Here is a 19,562-nt window from a genome sequence, read left to right as displayed (position 1 = left end):
AAACTGTGCCAAAAAAATATCCCTTCATCATTACATCACCAGCAGGTTGAACCACTCATACAAGGCAGGATGGCTCTATCTATCATCTTGTTTAGGCAAAATTAGGTAAACTATCTCAACATTGCAGGAGAAACTGAGACTCAGCAGAGTAGCCAGTGTTTTTCCAGTCTCCGCTTGTCCATTATAGATGAACCTTTGTGAACTGTAGCTCAGTTTCCTGTTCTTAGCTGGAAGCACTGGCGCCTGTTGTGGTCTTTTACTGCTGTAGCCCATAGAATAGAATAGAATAGAATAGAATTCAACTTTATTGTCATTGCACATGCACAGGTACAGGGCAACGAAATGCAGAAATGCATCTGCTTCAAGATTCAACATGTACAATCAGAGATGCCTTTCTGCATACCTTGGTTGTAACAAATGATTATCTAAGTTACTGCTGCAGTCTGGCTATTCACCCCGATCTGTGAAAACAACCTGGCATTTTCTTCCAGAGAACTGCCTTTTGCTGGATATTTTCTCTTTTTCGAACCGTTCTCTGTAAGCCCTAGAGATGGCTGTGTGGGAAACTCTCAGCAGATCAACAGTTTCTGAAACACTCTGCTTGTCTGTCACCAACAACCATGCCGCATTGAAGGTCACTTAAATAACCTTTCTTCCCCATTCAGATGATTGGTTTGAAAAGCTGTAGTTGAACAGGTGTACTTAATAAAGTGACCAATGGGTACATTTGATGGAATCTTGCTGCAGCATGGGCATTGGGTTTTGTCCCAGGTTAATTAGGTCATGTGTTCAGCATTTCACATAAATGTTCTTGCCAAAGTCAGCACCTCAAACTAATGACAAAATAAAATTAGAAGAACAGTTTGAAGTTAATAGTGTTAATGACGTGAGGCTCGAAGGACTAGCACATTAGAACGTTTTATTTTTAGTTTTAGGTGTACATCATAAACAGGACATTAAATGTCATCAATTTTTTTTCTTTCAGATTGACTTCAATTTTATTTCATTACTGTATCATGCATGAAATAATATGCCAGCCTAAATAGGCTTACAAGACACCGATAACAAAAAACAGAATATAAACCAGAACACACCCACAGGTTTTAATCATACTCTGGTGATCATTATAAGCATTATTCAAAAACTTTGCCCTCAACATGAGACACCCAGCATTAAAAGCGCATAGGCAGCAACTTCACTTTGACATAAAAGTATCCAAACTACTTTTAAAAAAACAACAACAAAAAACACACACACACAAACAGCAAAACATTCAGTGAGACATAATATTCATTACAAAGAGTTACCTCAGGGGAAGCTCTTTGCAGAACCTTTTCAAGCAACAGAGAAACAGCATATAAAATGAAATTTTCTTCCCCTTTGTCTTGTTTTTAATGAGAAGTGCAGTCACACACATCCGTCTTCCCATCATCACCTCTTCCAGCTCAATTTCAGCCTCCTCTGATTTGTTTGATTTGACTGCACAGTGACTCACAACATTGCCACGCTCATTACAACATTATTTCAGACACTATGATTCACATATTAAAATATGAAATTCAGTTCTTTGTCCCTGCCCCCCATAAAATCTGAAGTGACACTGTGCAAAAAGTAACAGTGTAAGGAAATGTCCTTAATTCCATTTATCCTTATTTTCTTTTTACAAGGAAGCTTCTAGCATAGCTAACACGGGAGTTACTGGGAGAAAGAGTTGCACCATGAAGCTCTGTGTATAGCCTGGATGCACTTGAATGCGTTTGTTACAAAATACTGACACAAATCCATTAAAGAAGTCTCAGATTTATAGTGTGCTGCAGCATTTTTGAATCATTTTCGACACTCTTTGGCTAATGACGTGTAGCGACGTGCTACACCTTATAACAGATAAGCAACTTATTCCCATCAAGGAGAGAAACAAAACCTTTCTGCAGTTCGAAAGAAGACTGTGACTGTGACAAATAGTTTGTTCTGGTAGTAGTTTTGTCTTCATAATCAGGTTTTTGCTCATATATTTCCAATTTCGTTATACTATGTATAATGACAATAAAGGCTTTCAATTCAATATATTAACCTATTAGACTTAATGGCAGGAAATAGATGTCAAAGCACGAACAGGTAGAACAAGTTCAGAGGTTTTCTTTAAGGGAGTGTAGGTGACTGAATGTGCTTGTTTAGAGTTGCCATTCTTAATTAAAAAAACATAAAAAATAAAGACAGTAGGTATCATAATTCAGCCCTTCCTCGATCACTAGTACCAAGCACCAAGATGCATCTAAAGTCTCGTACTCTGTTTAAATAATAAGAAGGAGAATGACTCACAATGTGGTTGTCATTTTCAAAGAAAATCTTCTCCTTGTTCTTTTTTTTAAACAATATTAATCATATTTCACATTATGTGTTTTATGGTATATTCCTAGCACAGAAAATCAATTCAATTTTTTTTTTCAAAATACAATTTTTACATAGTTTTTAGCAAAACTTTAAGCTCAAATTCTTCTGTGACACAGTCTATTATTATTATTATAATTACTATTATAATTAGTGTAACATAAACAAAATAAATAACATTAAACTGACATATTATCCTCAGCTTGAGTCTTGAGTCCAAAGAATTGGTGTTTATAAAAATAAAATGCGGAACATAAAAGGAATAGCACACTTTTTTGGTCAACGCTTGATGAGACATTTTTTCCTTTTGCTAATTCTGCTGTTGTCTCAACATTTAGATGCCTGCGATTGTGTTCTGCTCATTTACAGTCACAAAGGAATGTTAAGAATATTTTTAAAGACCCGTTTAAAGTTTCCATTGCAGAGCGGGTATATAAAAGGGTTTAGAGTAGAGTTGATGTAACCCAGCCATATGGTGAACATGTGCAGGTCATGGTGGACGCACTCTCTACAGAAGGCCATGACCATGAAAGCTATGAAGTATGGTATCCAACACAATAAGAAAGCAGCAATTATGAAGCCCAGCTGCTTGGCTGCTTTGTGCTCTTTGTGGATCCTCAGACTGTGGATGCGATGGCGTGATTGGTCAATGAACTTTTGCCACGCCTGTCTCAGAGTAATTTCATTATCCGCGTCTAATTTGGCATCTTCTACTCCTTCCTCGGCCCAAGGTAGAGCTTGGCTGGGGTCGTAGTTGTTGCTGAGCACAGATGTGTATCTCTGCACGTCTGATACCTTGTTGGTATCGCACACTCCGCTCACTGGGTTTGGCACTGTCACATGGCATTCGTTTAAAGACGCTTGAAGTTTGTTCTCATTATTTCCACCTGAGCAAATCACGTCCTGTGGTGCCGATGGCTGGCTCTGGGGAACCTCGCAGTCTGGTTGCTTCTCCTCAGGAGACAAAGAGCACCTTTTAGTCTTTCGTGCCATTCTGAGACCTTTTGTTGTCATGGCAAGCAATGACGTCTGCTGGCACTTTACACCAATTTTTCTGTGTGCTCTCGATAGAGCAGTTTTACTGTTTTTATCAGCGTCTTCAAGGGGATCTGTCTGTTCGAGAGTATTCTGGTCTAGCAGTTTTTCTGTTTTGGATCCTTTCATTAAAACCTCACTTTCCCTCTTAGGTGACTTGGAGTCATTTTTCACAGGGGTTTGAGGATTTTGTCCATTGTCGTTTTCTCCAAATGAATCAGTTGGATGAATGATTCTCTCTCTGTCCCGTAGATGTTGTCTTACTGCCAAATAGATATATGTGTAAAACCACAACATCAAAACAGAGGGTACGTAGAAGTTGAAGACTGCGGTAATGACCTTAAACCACGTGACAAAACGGAAATCTGTGTCACACTTATTTTCCTCTTCAGGTTTGAGGTCCACGTGTGTGAAAGACCTCCATCCTAAAATAGGAATAATCCACATCATGGACAGCAGCCAGGCTCCAGAAATCATCACACTGGCTTTTCCCCGTGTTCGATATTTTAGGTACTTAAGCGGCTGTCTCACTGAGCGGTACCGATCCAAACAGAGGATAAATAAGCTGAAAATTGAAGCTGTGCTTGCCACGTAGTCCATAATCAGCCAAAACTGGCAGACAGCCCGCCCCAGCTTCCATTCATCCTCCAGCAAATATACCAAGTTCAAAGGCATGACCGTGGTCCCTACAATGAGATCTGCCACAGAGAGGCTAACAATATAGAGGTTCCCTACAGTGTGGAGGCTCTTCTCTTTCTTCACAGCATACAGTACGAGCAGGTTCATTATGATCGTGAGAAGGGAAAGAAATCCCAGAAAAACTCCCAGCAGGGCGCTGTTGATGCGATCATGGAAGGTCAGGGTTTGATTGTTCCTCAATGAGTCACCATCACGGAGTCCACTCCAGCTGTTGTTGCTGAAGTTTACATAGCTGCTGGCATTGTGGTGTAGAGGGTCTGCTGAAGGTGACAGACTAGATTCCATCATGTTAGGTGAGATGGACACCTCTAGATCCTGTCACATTTTGGAAAGCTTTCATCCAGTGCTTGTTTAACTAAACACCATGGCATGTGTGGAACGGCAGGTTTTAATCAGTGTGTTTACACTCAATGGATAATGGACAAGTTGACTTTCACTCTGGAAAATGTGTATTCCTTCACTAGCCCTGGTCAGTTTATCCACAGTCTACGGTCCATTTTGTTGTAAACCCCAAGTAACAGCATCTGGAAAACACAAAAAATGGCAAGATTAGACATGTAAATGCTGTTAAACAACGTTCTGTATAGAGTTCATGATGTGGATGATTGATTTATAATGGATTACATAATTTCATGAATATAATTTAGGGTTAAAAAATGTCTTCACTTGAAATGTGTAAGAACTAATGTTGCACGAGAACAACCTTAGCGAGAGTATTCAAGACTTTTCATGGACTGCAGGTGAGCAGATGTCTCTCATGAAGCGCTGCTAAGCTAAAGGTTTATTGAAAGCAAAGCAACACAAAGACTTAAAGACCTCTTTTCAGGACAAGCGGTCAACGAGGTTTTTGTCATTTTTTTAAAAATGTCTATGTTTAACTTTTGAACTAAATATGTGTACTGGAAAGTTGCTAATGTGTTTGCACTGTTCACTCATATAACCAGTTCTCACGGCGTATTGACGATGGTGTAACTAAGGAGAAGAGAAAGTCCAAGTAATAAACGCCCCTTTCAAAGAACCAACCTGTGTCTGTGTAGTCGTGAAGAGAGCTACAAGACATTTGAAAGCTAACTGTGAGTTTTTAAACACTTTTACTCTTGAAAATAAAAACACAAATCATTATTCAAAGAACATGGCTGAAACATGACCACAGGAAAGCTTGAGAAAACCGCCCGAAGAAAGATAAGGTGAAGAAGATACAGTGATGATGCAATATTTCAATACACAGATAAACGTTTCCTGTAATCTTTCCACCTTTGCAGTTTGGGTTTGAATTATTATTAGTCTAAAACCTCCCTTATTCCATCTCTTTCACTGTCCAGCTGGCTTTCTTTCACACTTACGCAAGGGGAGGGCGGCGAATCCCTTCAACAACACAGTAGACAAACTGTGTCATAGGCGGAAAGGAGCCATGAATATGCTGCCAGTGCTGTATGATGGAACCTTTGGATTGATAAAAGCCTATTCAACACTACACTTGATACTATGTTTGAATGTGAAAAGCACAGCATGACTTATTAAAGCATATCAATATGGTACTGGAAAAGCACTTATCTGAACTGTTTGGGATATTGATTTTTAAGAAAGTAGACTGAAATAAACCTGTTGCTATGGATGAAGGTGACATTTCTGTTTGTCTTTCTGTGATTAATGTGTGAAATAAAAGATGTCATTTTGCATTTTTCAGCGGTCCCTGCACTCCCGTGCTAATAAATGATTTAATCTGTGTAATTTTGGTAATATCATCATGCAATTTCACTTAAATCGAATTGTACTGTACAGAGGAAACAAAACAAAAGCTACATATTAATCTTTTCCTTCTTTCGGCTGGTCCTTCAGGGGTCATCAGCCTCCACCTCATCCTATCCTTAACATCCCTCCTCTGTCACACCAACCCTCATTATATCCTCTTTCACTCTTTCTCTGTGGTCTTCCTCTTTCAGTGCTGGAATCTATCTGTGTATGTGTCTCAAAGATAGGGCTGCCACAAACGATTATTTTGATAGTCGACTAGTCACCGATTATTTTTGCGATTAGTCGACTAATCAGATCATCATCCACTGGACGTAAAACTACAGCTTATATAACTATCATTAGCTTACAGCTTTAAGCTTTTAAGGTGCTAACTAAAAATAAAGACAAGATGATAGTTTATTCAATTTTAATGAAATTTGCAGATTGTTTCGGTAAAGTTTAATAAACTCCTTGCTATCTAAAATATAACAGGACACCGGGGTATATTCTCCAGCATCTCACACTTCTGATAATCAGCTGTCTGCTTGACGTTTATTCAGCTGTGTAAAAACTATAACTTTAATCTCAGCCAAACCGATTTACTCAGGAACAAATAAAATACTAAAAAAAAAAAAAAAAAAAAAAAAAAAGCCAAACAACAACATTTTTGATTTATCTAAGTGACTCATATATATTTAACCTGAGTCGCGAAAGACGGCGGTGGGTTTGAAAACAATTTGCCGGGAGTCCGGTGTTCTCACGGAGCTAGTGACCCAGCCCCCGGCTAGCTATCGAGCTAGTGGGTAACAGACGTCTCCGAAAACGTCGGAGCGCTTTTGAAAATATGTGGTGTCCTGATAAACTGAGCCGATATTTGAGGTTTACACAGCTACATTCTCGCCTGAAAATATGTTAAACGTTTATTTTGTGACCCAGAAAGAATAATAAGAGTAATATTAAAACTAACTAGCTACCGCCATTGTTGGAAACTAAGCTGGGCCGCGCTATGAATTCTGGGACACAGCTACTTCTTCTTCGGGGTTTAACGGCAGCTGGAATCCTTGTACATGCAGTGCTGCCATCTTCTGTTTCAGTCCGTTATTACACTCTTAAATCCTGCTATTATTCCTGCGTCTTTTGCGATCTTACAAAGCTTCAAACGACACGTCGACTATTAAATCAGTCGTCGACGATTTTGATAGTCGACGTAATCGTGACTAGTCGACAAATCGTGGCAGCCCTACTCAAAGATGACACACACTCAGGAGAAACACATAAAAAAAAACTTTAGTGGGCTACTTATCTTACTGGTTAAATAACAGTAGTCGGGGCTGGAAAGTTTTAGTGATGTTGTCCACTGAAAATTGACTCATACTGATGATTTGATATTAAAATGAGTCAACACTGGAACAATTATTACGACAAAAAATAGAAATCTAGATTCCAAATAAATGAACTGTGGAGCTTTGGTGTGGATGGGTGGATAAAGTGGATTTAATTAAAGTGTTATGCCTTCAGGGTAGGTCTATACATGATTTCCTCAAGCGCAGACACAGACAGGGTAATATCTCAAGAGGAGAAAAAGCAGTTTTAAGACAGAAATTACCAAGAAAACGCACTGGCCAATTGCTAGCTATACAGAAAAATGGGGAAAAGCGAGCATGCATATAACTGCATTTACAGCTTATCTGACATATTGTGAGCTTCTTGTTACGTGATTTAATTGAATACATTCGAGTGACTTGAATGATTTCGCAAGCTTTTTTTTTATTATCTCTGCCTGAGTCTGACTCATTATCTATAACTGCAAATCACGTCTCTCTGTATACAGCCCCTGTTTATACAACGACTGCCCCCACAACACAAATATTTAGGACCTTCATTGCTGACGAAATTCACAGGAGGCATAAATAAACCTGTTGCGCGTTTTCTGCATTTGAGCAACGCACTTCTTGTCACAGAAAAAAGGAAAGGATGATTTATCCGGTACTAATTGCACAATATGATTATCTGTCTAATCTCATAATAACACCGATGAACCGTGAGACCTAATGAAGCCCGTCTATTAAACTGAAAAATGGCTCTCGTATATAATACTACAAGTCGGCGTCAAAGAACCACCTGTTGAGCCGCAGCAGGAAACGTTTAGGTTTACAGCACCGCCTCAAACATGTATAGTTTCTAAGAATAGTCGTGCTACAAAATGCTTTTCTCGGTTGCCTTAAAACAAGTAAAAAGTTAAACGGTTTAAAAAAATAAGTTAGGCTTAAGTGCGAGAGAAAGTAGACAGTTTCATACTTGCCATTGATGTAGAGGTGCATCTGAAAGAAATCCCTCGTATTCCAGCGTGTATTCCCGGTGAAAATCAGGAAAGGATTGTAGGGGCAGAGGTTGGGATTGCGAAGAAAAACGTCTGCTTCCTTCCCCCCACTCTCTCCTCAGCGCTCTCTTTCTCTCTCCCTCTGATGAACTTTGGAGTTTCTATAATATTCCAGCGGAGAGCCTACTCCTGCAATAAAAAATATCCTGTTGCTTGAACGGGATGAGCTGGCGCACTTTAATTTGCAGCGGCATGAATCAGTGCATGATTCACTGTACAAGACGCAGTGAGCAACTTCCATTGAGCTATACCACGAAATCTGGAGATAAGAGATTTTAAAAAGACACTGGATGCTAAACACTACGGTTTTCAGACAGAGTGCGGAAACACCTGTTTGTCTTTACATTTCTAACACTCATTTAAGCTACAATTGTGCATATGATTAACATTCAGCATAATGGAGAGATGATGGGACATCAGTAAGGATCACCAGCAGGGATGAGAGACCGCTCGTAAGAGGCAATGATAACGTCAGAAATTCCTCCAATCACAAAACAGAAAAGGAAATGACGAAACTGCGTGATCTGTGTGCCAAGAATGGAAATTTGTGAGAAAAAGCGGGTGTCCTGAACTCTTGAACTCGGGTTGGGTGTCAGACGATCCAGTGAAGACACTTAAAAGTTTAAATGTAACTGTAAAATTGTATTAGTGATTTGGTGTGGGTTGTATTAGTATTATTAAGTACATGTGTGTGTGGTGGGGGGTTGCACAAGCAGTGAGACTACTTGTAGGCAACTTGAGTCATCAGAGCTAATTTTGTGCAGTAGATGAGAAGATAATACCAGGAGAAATACTTTACATAGACCATATTTAGGTCAATTTTTATTACAGCAGTTGAAATGATGACAAATAATATCTACTGCACAAAATGACGATAATCATAATATTATCCTGCAGATACCTGTCTGCGAGACAGATATATAATGGAGGCTGATGTGGTATGAAACATTTCCTGTATCTGTCCTTGTGGAACTGGAGCTGAATCAGCCTGCTAGAGAAGGTTTTCAGAATCAGAATCAGAAAGGGGTTTATTGCCAAATGTTGAGCAGGTTTACAACATTAGGAAATTGCTGCGGTGCAATTTTCTGCTGACTGTCCAGTAAATGATGCAGAGGGTGGTCAGGATTTTGATGAATAACAATTTATCCTCTCCACAACTTCAGTTTGAAGTTTGAAGCCAGATTCATGGAGCAGTCTTCCTAATCAGACTGCTCTGATGCTGCTCCCCCGTCAGACCACAGCAAAGCACCCTGCACATGCCACAACTGACTGATCAAAAATCATCATTTTGCTGCACACGCTGAAGGATCTCAGCTTTTTCATAAGCAGTAGATCCTACTTTTCCACTTTCTGCAGCAGCCTCTATGTTGGTCTTCCAGTTCAACTTGTTCAGCCTCCTTCATATCAACACCCTGCCCCTGGACAGACAAAACAGCTGTCCTCTTCTTTCAAAAGTCACTTTCCACCTCAGTGATTTTTACATTCAGGAGGAGACCACTCCAGACTACTCCACAAAATAATTCCCTAGTGCTCTGTCCTCTCCCTCCTTGCCCATCAATAACAGGTCCAACCACTGCAAAATGTTTGTAGGTGCCATGACCTAGAATTGGGCCATGGTACAAGGTGAACAGGACAGAGACAGGACAGTCCCCCCAGTGGAGCTCCTGTACTGCACATCACCAAATCAGATAGAGCGCTGCCCAATCTCACATACTGCCAACTGTCTGTCAGTAATCCATGAGATGCTGGACATGTATAATGACATTTCCTGTAGTTTCCCTCTCAGTAGCAGTGGCTCAATCGTATTAAATGCACTTGAGAAATCAAAGAAGGTGATCCTCACCCTGTAGTTGTTGCTATCACATATGGGAATGCTCTCTGCAGCAGATGAGCAGCTGATGACTGCTCCTAGATTTGGACTGTAAGGAAACAGCAGAGGGTCAAAAGGTGTTTTCCTCTGCAGGCTTGGGCCAAGATTAATAAAAAACAAACAAACCCCAAAACAGTAGCTCTTTTTCAGTGATACCAAAATCCCTGAAATAAGCTTGAAGCTACAGAAACACTGTAGTGATGACCCAGCTTTTGTTTGTGGAACAGCAAACAGCATGCTGTACCACATGCACAGAATATGGAAACCCATTATAGAAAATCTTGCACCTGTTCAGGTCCCTTTTGGCATGCACTTTACAGAGCCTGAGGCTGTGTGTTATTTCTCACATACTATTACTCACAAGAGGAAATTGCTCACTGGATCGAAATCTTTCATAGGTTACATCCAGAGAGACATATCAACCAGTAATAACAAATAAACAGAAAAATGAGTTCATTACAATAACAAGTGACTGGTGACTGTGCTTACTGCTTTTGGACACACAAAGATGTAACATCTCATTTTGTTGCTGTATAGATACCTGGTGTTGATCTGGATGATACATCTTTTTTCTGCAGAGTGACTTCTACTTTGATTCAGGTCCTGTGCTTTGGTGAGTATTTTTAAGCTCTTTTAACTGGATAATTTATGTGTTTCATGAACATTTCTGGAAATTTAAGTATAATTTTGACAGAAATCTGTGTAATTATAAATAATATTCCAAGGTCTACTGTATAATTAATGTCTTGCATAGGCATGTTTATGTTATTAATTTAAATTCATATGTACTTTGATTATCTGAAATACTACATGGATTTGCTGTCTCATACAAAAAAACAACAACAAACCACTTTATTTCTTGCATGCTTCACCAACAGGTTGGATGTCTGTTTTTTTCACAGTTAAGAAAGAAATGTGCTGAATGTTGATCCTCTCTGAGGTGAAATGCATAATGCATAATTGATATTTTACAGGTATCTGATATTTCTCCTGTGAAATACAGTAATCAGTTTTCCCTTCACTCTGAGTGTCTCTGCAAATGCTCTCTAGTACTGATGAGTATTCAAACTGCATTTATTTTAGCTGCGCATATCCCATATCTGTTATTTTCAAAAATGCTCCATGATGTGGCAAATGTATTTATTTTCTCTCTCCCACTCATCTGTAAATGGAGATGAAAATACAGTTAAATGTGAAAATGAAGTGTATACAAAAAGTCTTTAAGCGATTTTTTTTTCAATCTTTTAAACAGATCAAAATGTGCAGTTATGTGTCTGCAAACTGTGTAAGAAATCTGCTGTAGGTTGACTCTACACAGATCTCCTGGACTTGTCTCAGAACCAGTGGCGGAGGGGGGGGGGGGTGGCTTACTGGGTTTAAGCCCGGGTTGTTTTTTCAGAAGCCCGGGGTCTTTTGGAGTGTAATTTTTTCATAGTTAGATGCCTGGCTGACACACAATATTCGAAGCACATAGTGCACACTGTGGGAATTTACGACTGTGCGTGAATCCCCCCTGATATTGGTATGATCCGAGCTCAGGCACTAAGCCACTGAGCGAGGGGGCGGGGCAGCTGCTGCCTGCGAGTGCGCTGTTGGAGAAATGCAGCCAGGCAGACAGAGGAGAACTGAAGTTCGACCAGGTACCAAAGCAAATCATTCGTACTGTACAAATAATGTAAATATGATGGTGTATCACGAAAGATTGAAATCAAACTGATCACTTGACCCATTATTACGTTACTTGCTCTTCAAGTGAATCAACAAATGGCGAAATGAAAAGCCGAACAACAACAATGCTGTTTCTTTAGAGAGTCTTAGCTTACATGTGTGTCTATTTCATATTTTCAGTTGTTACCCTCCACGGCTAAATAAATCGGTTTAAGTAATGTACTGATATACAAGAATGGACATAAGGGGCTTCTTTCAAAAAAACAAAACAAAAACTCTGGTAGTATTTTATATATTATGCTTTGTATGTTGTTCAGTATATTTCTATGCAAAACAAGAGGAATTTCAATACACAGCAGTATATTCACAGTTTAAACCGGATATTTACATACACTTTATGGAAAACACAAGAACATTTTTTTACTGTACAACATCAATTTAGAGTAAACTTGTTTTGTTTTGGATAAATCAATATTGAAATATCTTTTGAATTAGTTAAATGTCAGAATAAAGAGAGACAGAGCTTCTATTTATTATCACTTCCATCAAATTTAGGAGTACATATACACTAAGTTTATTGGTAATTAATAAGAAAACTCCAGACGATTCCATTCTGAGCTGAAGAAGCTTCTGATAGGTTAGTAGAGTCCATGTGAGTAAATTGGTGGCACACCTGTGGATGCATATAAGGAAAAACACAGAGCCTGTTTCTTTAACATGGGAAAATCAAGAGATGTCAACCAAAACACCAGGAAAAGAATTGTGGAGCTCCATAAGTGTGGCTCAATTTTGAATGCAATTTGGTGCCATTTACAATTAAGAAATACAGATAGTTTCTCTCTTTACTCTTAAAGTTAACAAATATGTTTTTTTATTTATCAATCTAAAAAAATAAACATTTAGTCTGATTTGATATTACATTTAAAAAAGTGTGTTTTCTGAAGAGTGTGTAAATATCTGGTTTCAACTGTATATTTGATGATTGTCAGCACAAAGAGGGAGAGAGAGGAACAGAGAGGGAGAGAGAGGAGCAGAGAGAGAACAAGAGCAGGTGAGACACACATGTTAGTCACATGGTTGTTTACCCAAAGTATCACCGTATCATAGGTCCTCATGTATCTCGTACCTAGTGTTTCTTTTTAGGTTTGTTATTTTTCAAATTCTACATTTATTAAGTTATGCAGGCTTGTTTGCACAACAAGGCTAAATAATTATATAAACTTTTCTGAATCGAAATAGTGTACTTTGGTAGAATAAAAAAATAAGTGTAGTGCAGGTCTATGGTGATTTTTAGTGCTACTATCATCTAGTTCTGATTCTGGTTCTGTCTTGGTTAAGTCCTAAGTAGTCCTGATTTTGAACTGTTGTAGTCCTGTTTTAATTCTGGAACAGTTCTGGGTCTGGTTGAATTGGGGTTTAGTCCGCGTGTCTTGATGCAGCCCTGTTCTGCCTTGCCTTAATTTAAAAACTAGTTTAAGGTGTCCTGCAGATGTGATATTTATTTTCCCTATATGAAGTCATGCTTTTTTGAACATAACTCAAAACAGAGCCTATTAATCTTTCAGTCATTTCTAAACACCCCCCCCAAATCCCACATGCATACTACCCTTTAGGACTAAGTGTCTGCCTCCGCCTCTGCACAGAACGTGTTAGTCATGTACAAAAACAGTATGGCCTTACCACTATCTTCTGTTTATAGCTGGACCATTTGAAACTACTGCACTGTTCCTGAGTGGGTGAAGTGCAGGACAAAAGGGGCACCTACTTGACTACTTGACCCCTAAGTGTCCTAAAATCGCTTCCATTTCAACTCCTGCTGTTTGCCTTCACTTGCAGTATTATTCTAGTCGGTGTGTTGATACTGATAGACAGAGAAATTCAGCTCATTCAGCTAAATTACATTTTAATCCATCTTATATGTCTTATATATTCCTCCATTTCGATTTGATGCAGGGCTGAAGCTTTTGAAACGCAGCTGTGACATTGTACTTTATTTCACCTTTAAAGACCCATTAAGCAGACCACAGTGAGAATGGTAAGGCCCAGCAGTTTTACTGATTTTATTTTCTGTTGCCATAGGACCTTATCTCACAGTCTGTTTTTTTATTTTTTATTTTTTTTTTACATAAATCCACTTTAGGGACACATAATATTGACTGGAAATTTTCAGTTGTGCGTTATGTTTCTTTTTTTAATTGCAATTGCAATTCCAGTTTTTTTTGACTGGTTCATTTAATCTCAAATCAGCCAATTTGAAGATAGTGGAGCAGAAAATGCTCTGAAAATTGCATTATTTGAAATGGGAGTGACCCAGGTCTTAAAAAGGAAAAATATGTCAGAGTTATAATTAGAGCAACATCCAGAAACACCAGAATGTTGTTCTATTTGGACATGACAATCTATTGATATTTCTGTGGTACAACCCATTATATTTGGTGGATAAAACATGAAAGTTGAATGAATATTACATTTTCTTCATTTTGGTGACTAAGAATTTAATATTAGAAAGCATTCTACATGCTCAACTATGTACCATTCAGAAATTGTAATTATTTGTCTTTTGACATATGAAGTTCTTTTATTAGTGTGTGCTCACATATGGAACTTTGCAGCAGTTAGGGCTGTTCGATATAACGATATATATCGGATGACGATATAAAAACGTCTATCGTTTCCTATTATGCTATCGTTTGTTTCGTGGTGTCGTAAAATAAACTGTTTACAGCAATATTTTTTCATCGTTTTGACGGTCACTGTAGTGGCTATATTAATTTCTTAAATTCTCTCTTTCTCTTATATTTAATATAACCACACTATGGAGGGACAAGTGCCTGTTTTTACATGTTGTTGTTAGCAACAATGACGGTAAAACTATCGCGTGGCTCCGCTGTCCGCTTGTTTGTTTTCCACGTAAACCTTTCACAATAAAGCTCAAGATCCTGTTGAGACTTTTCAAAATAAACTGAATCACGTGAAAGAGTATGCAGAGAGTTTACAGATGAGAAGCAAAAAAGAGCCGTCATGTGCTAAAAAATAAACCTTAGACTCAAAAGAAAATGGTGGCCGTTACAACTTATGTCTAAAAATGTATAGTTTCATGCATCGGTTAAAACATTCAAATCCAGGTAAAGGACGCCCAGCTGGAAAAACTAAATGCAAGTCGAGCTGCCCAAGATTCACAGAATTTACAGAAAATACATTTTTGTGATTTATATCGTTGCCAGGATGATAAATGTCTTATATCGGGATATGAGATTTTTGTCATATCGCACAGCCCTAGCAGCAGTGCTATACTTTTTTCTATTAACTATACAATGCTTGGACTTCTTTTTTTTTTCTTTTTTTTTTTTTTACATCATAGCTGTCCCAAATGACAGATTCTGACGGTTGAGCTAAAGGCCTGTGCTGATTTGTGATTAAATGACTCAACTGTGCATTCCTGAGAAAACATATACAGTGGGGCAAAAAAGTATTTAGTCAGCCACCGATTGTGCAAGTTCCCCCACTTAAAATGATGACAGAGGTCAGTAATCTGCACCAGAGGTACACTTCAACTGTGAGAGACAGAATGTGAAAAAAAAATCCATGAATCCACATGGTAGGATTTGTAAAGAATTTATTCGTAAATCAGGGTGGAAAATAAGTATTTGGTCAATAACAAAAATACAACTCAATACTTTGTAACATAACCTTTGTTGGCAATAACAGAGGTCAAACGTTTACTATAGGTCTTTACCAGGTTTGCACACGCAGTAGCTGGTATTTTGGCCCATTCCTCCATGCAGATCTTCTCGAGAGCAGTGATGTTTTGGGGCTGTCGCCGAGCAACACGGACTTTCAACTCCCGCCACAGATTTTCTATGGGGTTGAGGTCTGGAGACTGGCTAGGCCACTCCAGGACTTTCAAATGCTTCTTACGGAGCCACTCCTTTGTTGCCCGGGCGGTGTGTTTTGGATCATTGTCATGTTGGAAGACCCAGCCTCGTTTTAATCTTCAAAGTTCTCACTGATGGAAGGAGGTTTTGGCTCAAAATCTCACGATACATGGCCCCATTCATTCTGTCCTTAACACGGATCAGTCGTCCTGTCCCCTTGGCAGAAAAACAGCCCCATAGCATGATGTTTCCACCCCCATGCTTCACAGTAGGTATGGTGTTCTTGGGATGCAACTCAGTATTCTTCTTCCTCCAAACACGACGAGTTGAGTTTATACCAAAAAGTTCTACTTTGGTTTCATCTGACCACATGACATTCTCCCAATCCTCTGCTGTATCATCCATGTGCTCTCTGGCAAACTTCAGACGGGCCTGGACATGCACTGGCTTCAGCAGCGGAACACGTCTGGCACTGCGGGATTTGATTCCCTGCCGTTGTAGTGTGTTACTGATGGTGACCTTTGTTACTTTGGTCCCAGCTCTCTGCAGGTCATTCACCAGGTCCCCCCGTGTGGTTCTGGGATCTTTGCTCACCGTTCTCATGATCATTTTGACCCCACGGGATGAGATCTTGCGTGGAGCCCCAGATCGAGGGAGATTATCAGTGGTCTTGTATGTCATTTTCTGATGATTGCTCCCACAGTTGATTTTTTCACACCAAGCTGCTTGCCTATTGTAGATTCACTCTTCCCAGTCTGGTGCAGGTCTACAATACTTTTCCTGGTGTCCTTCGAAAGCTCTTTGGTCTTGGCCATGGCGGAGTTTGGAGTCTGACTGTTTGAGGCTGTGGACAGGTGTCTTTTATACAGATGATGAGTTCAAACAGGTGCCATTCATACAGGTAACGAGTGGGGGACAGAAAAGCTTCTTACAGAAGACGTTACAGGTCTGTGAGAGCCAGAGATTTTCCTTGTTTGAGGTGACCAAATACTTATTTTCCACCGTAATTTACGAATAAATTCTTTACAAATCCTACCATGTGGATTCATGGATTTTTTTTTCACATTCTGTCTCTCACAGTTGAAGTGTACCTCTGGTGCAAATTACTGATCTCTGTCATCATTTTAAGTGGGGGAACTTGCACAATCGGTGGCTGACTAAATACTTTTTTGCCCCACTGTACTTGACTTGATCAGTATCCTTTTGTTTATTGCCCAAAAAGTGTTTAGATTTAGTAACGTAGAAGCATTAGTTAAACAAGACTGTAGTTTCTAATAATACTTAAGCAAATTCTGAAAACATGTCACTAAACAGTGGTTTCCTTGATATAATGACAGAATACATAATAGAATTATTAAAATGAAATAATTAGGTTAGCTTAACATAAGGTAAGTACATACACTTCATATAAAAAGTTTAAATATAAGCATGATCATTTCATCTGATATTAACATGACATCACCATAAAGACATGAATCAAATTCACAAAAACAATATTTTACAGTCATGTTAATGTAAAAATAAAAATTCTGCAATTATAACACAGGAAACTGATGCTGATTAAACATAACTTTATTGTACAAAGTCAATTTACATTATGTTAATTTAATAGGTATATTTTTTTTCAGTATACCTTCGTCCATATTGGTCCATAGTTGTTACGCTCCGATGGTGTCACCCTTCAAGTGCAGGAACTACACAGTTCAAGAACTGTGATGCCATCAGGGCCAGTGGGGTTTAGTGTTTTTCTCCAGCTAACCGGGGCAGAAGTCACAGCCAAGTAGGGGTGTGAGGGTATGTGTTTGTCGGGGCAGGAGAAAGCAGCAGAGGGCTGTGAAATGAACCTGAGGAAGAAACTGCTCAGCTCATTGGCTCCCCACTAGTTGTCTGTCTGTCACGTTGCTTGGGTTGTCTTGCTTCAGAAGCCAGTGTTTCTTGAGGAGGAAAACTTGTTTATTGGCTTTTTACTTTTGAAAGTGTTGGTTAGATTACTTAAGAGTGGGCTTACAGGCTGCCCACCCAGTCAGAGGTCAGGAAAACTACTGATACTGTTGTTTTAAGATTTCATTTTTTCTTATTTTATAAATATATATATTTTTTCCAGATTGACAAGAGTTACATATAGGTAGGCTGCTTGTATCTACCGCTGACCTGGTATACACTCACCAGCTGTCTCACATCCACCCACAGCAATGAATGACTCACCACTGCAAGAGTGGGATTTTTACCCAGAACTAACGGATAAATTGTTTAACTGACCAGAGTGGAGTCATATAGTCTTTACACTTGTCAGATCCTGTCCTTAGGAAGTATCCATTCCAGAAATGCGCAATTCCCCCAAAAGCTTCATATCAGGAAGTAGAAGATAAATCCAGGTACTGTCAATACCTTTTTTGGCTCTAGTTCTTCTTGAGTTCAAGTTCCTATATAAAACATTTCTGCTTAAGTTATTTGGGTTGCCTGACGGTTGTTCCTGTTGCTGATGTCTACATTACTAATGTCTATCACAGCTGGGATGGCAGATGAGTTTGCAATATGAACCTAAAAGCAGACAAGGGAGAGATGGAACTGAATCTTAACAAAAAGCGAACCATTTATTAAGCTGAAAAAACATTGTATTGTATTGTATTGTATTGTATCTTTATTTCAGACATATACAGAAAAAAACCCCAATATATACACAACTACAGATACTTGCATTTACAAATACGAATATATATGTAAATACACACACACACGTATGTGCTCAGATAAAACAAAAAATAAAATAAAATAAAACAAAATCTAAATGACATGAAATGACAATTATTAGGTCTGAAATGGAGTAGGAAGAAGTATAACATACTTATTAATCCCTACCCCATGCTCAACATTTTATTGAGATGAACACATGAGCACAAAACATGGCACAGGGAACAGAGGCAAAAACTAAAACCTATACTGGGAATAACTAGGAATGACTCTGACAACTATGACAAGAAAAACATGAACATGAATCCGAGCAGGTGCATGCGAGAAACTGTGACGAAAAAGCATGAAAATGAAACATGGACATGGGGTAACCTGATGTGACGTGGAGGGAGAAAAACAGATGACCCGACACTGAAGAGAGGAAGACAGAGGACTTAAATACACAGAAGGGAAATGTGGGAAATGGAAATACCTGGGGACAGATTGGGGAGACATGGAGCACAAAGAAAGGCAAATGGGAACAGATAAGGAAGATGAAGGCACAGCCATAAGTTAAACGTTCAACGTAGAGCACAAAACAGACTAGACAAAAGACAGGAAAAGACTCATGAATACGGGGACAAGCATAAACTAGAATAACACTCAACTAAACCCTAACTGAACACTAACACAAGAACTTAACATTATTGTAATCTTACATAAGAAGATCAAGAATGTAAACTAAACACTGGGTGGCAGACACAGCCCCTGATAATGTCTACGTTTTGAACAGAACAGCTATGAGTCTGTCTGGAACTCTAACAGAAGGATTATCACGATGATAGAGAGAGCCGTCTAACATCTGTCCAAATCTCCTCATGTGTTCAATTGGACTGAGATCTGTTGACTTTGAAGGCCATATGCCTCCTTCATCAAAGGCAGCAAGTGGATCCAAATCATGCTGGTAAAAATCCAAAAAGCATCACAAACCCAATAGATGCTCTCACTGTGAAGCTTAAACATTCTGGTATTTCCCTTGGTACATCACACCTCCAAAGAGCTCCAGATTATTTCAATTAAAATGCAATAAAAAAAATAAATTCTGATTCTTCCCAGCAAAGGCATGAGGAGCTGAGGTGGTTGTCCATTCTGAGAAGTACTACCTATACGACAGGATGAAGACTTTTTAACACTACATTTAGAGGTTGGAGTGGGTTCATTTGAAAGAATGATTTCATTTTAA

The 19,562-nt window shown here is 38.9% G+C and overlaps 1 protein-coding gene across 2 annotated transcripts; it reads right to left on the bottom strand.

The window, feature by feature from the left end:
* Positions 1 to 925: 925 nt before the first annotated feature.
* On the bottom strand, positions 926 to 8,638 carry hrh1 (histamine receptor H1). 2 transcript variants are annotated; one of them, XM_004548557.3, is made up of 2 exons: positions 8,155 to 8,638; positions 926 to 4,646 (listed from the first exon to the last, which is right to left on the bottom strand). In XM_004548557.3, exon 2 carries the CDS (start codon positions 4,408 to 4,410, stop codon positions 2,758 to 2,760), a length of 1,653 nt encoding a protein of 550 aa, XP_004548614.1. In that variant the 5' UTR covers positions 4,411 to 4,646; positions 8,155 to 8,638; the 3' UTR covers positions 926 to 2,757. The 2 variants fall into 2 exon arrangements, with proteins under 2 accessions (XP_004548614.1, XP_076740194.1); XM_076884079.1 differs by having other exon boundaries at positions 8,159 to 8,638.
* Between the last annotated feature and the right edge of the window lie 10,924 nt (positions 8,639 to 19,562).

This window comes from Maylandia zebra, linkage group LG5 (assembly GCF_041146795.1).
Source record: "Maylandia zebra isolate NMK-2024a linkage group LG5, Mzebra_GT3a, whole genome shotgun sequence".
In the NCBI taxonomy this organism is placed as follows: Eukaryota; Metazoa; Chordata; class Actinopteri; order Cichliformes; family Cichlidae; genus Maylandia; species Maylandia zebra.
This window is presented reverse-complemented; position numbering and strand designations above follow the sequence as displayed.

Excerpts from the sequence above, each read along its gene's own strand:
- hrh1 (XM_004548557.3), bottom strand. The coding sequence starts at position 4,410 with ATGATGGAATCTAGTCTGTCACCTTCAGCAGACCCTCTACACCACAAT.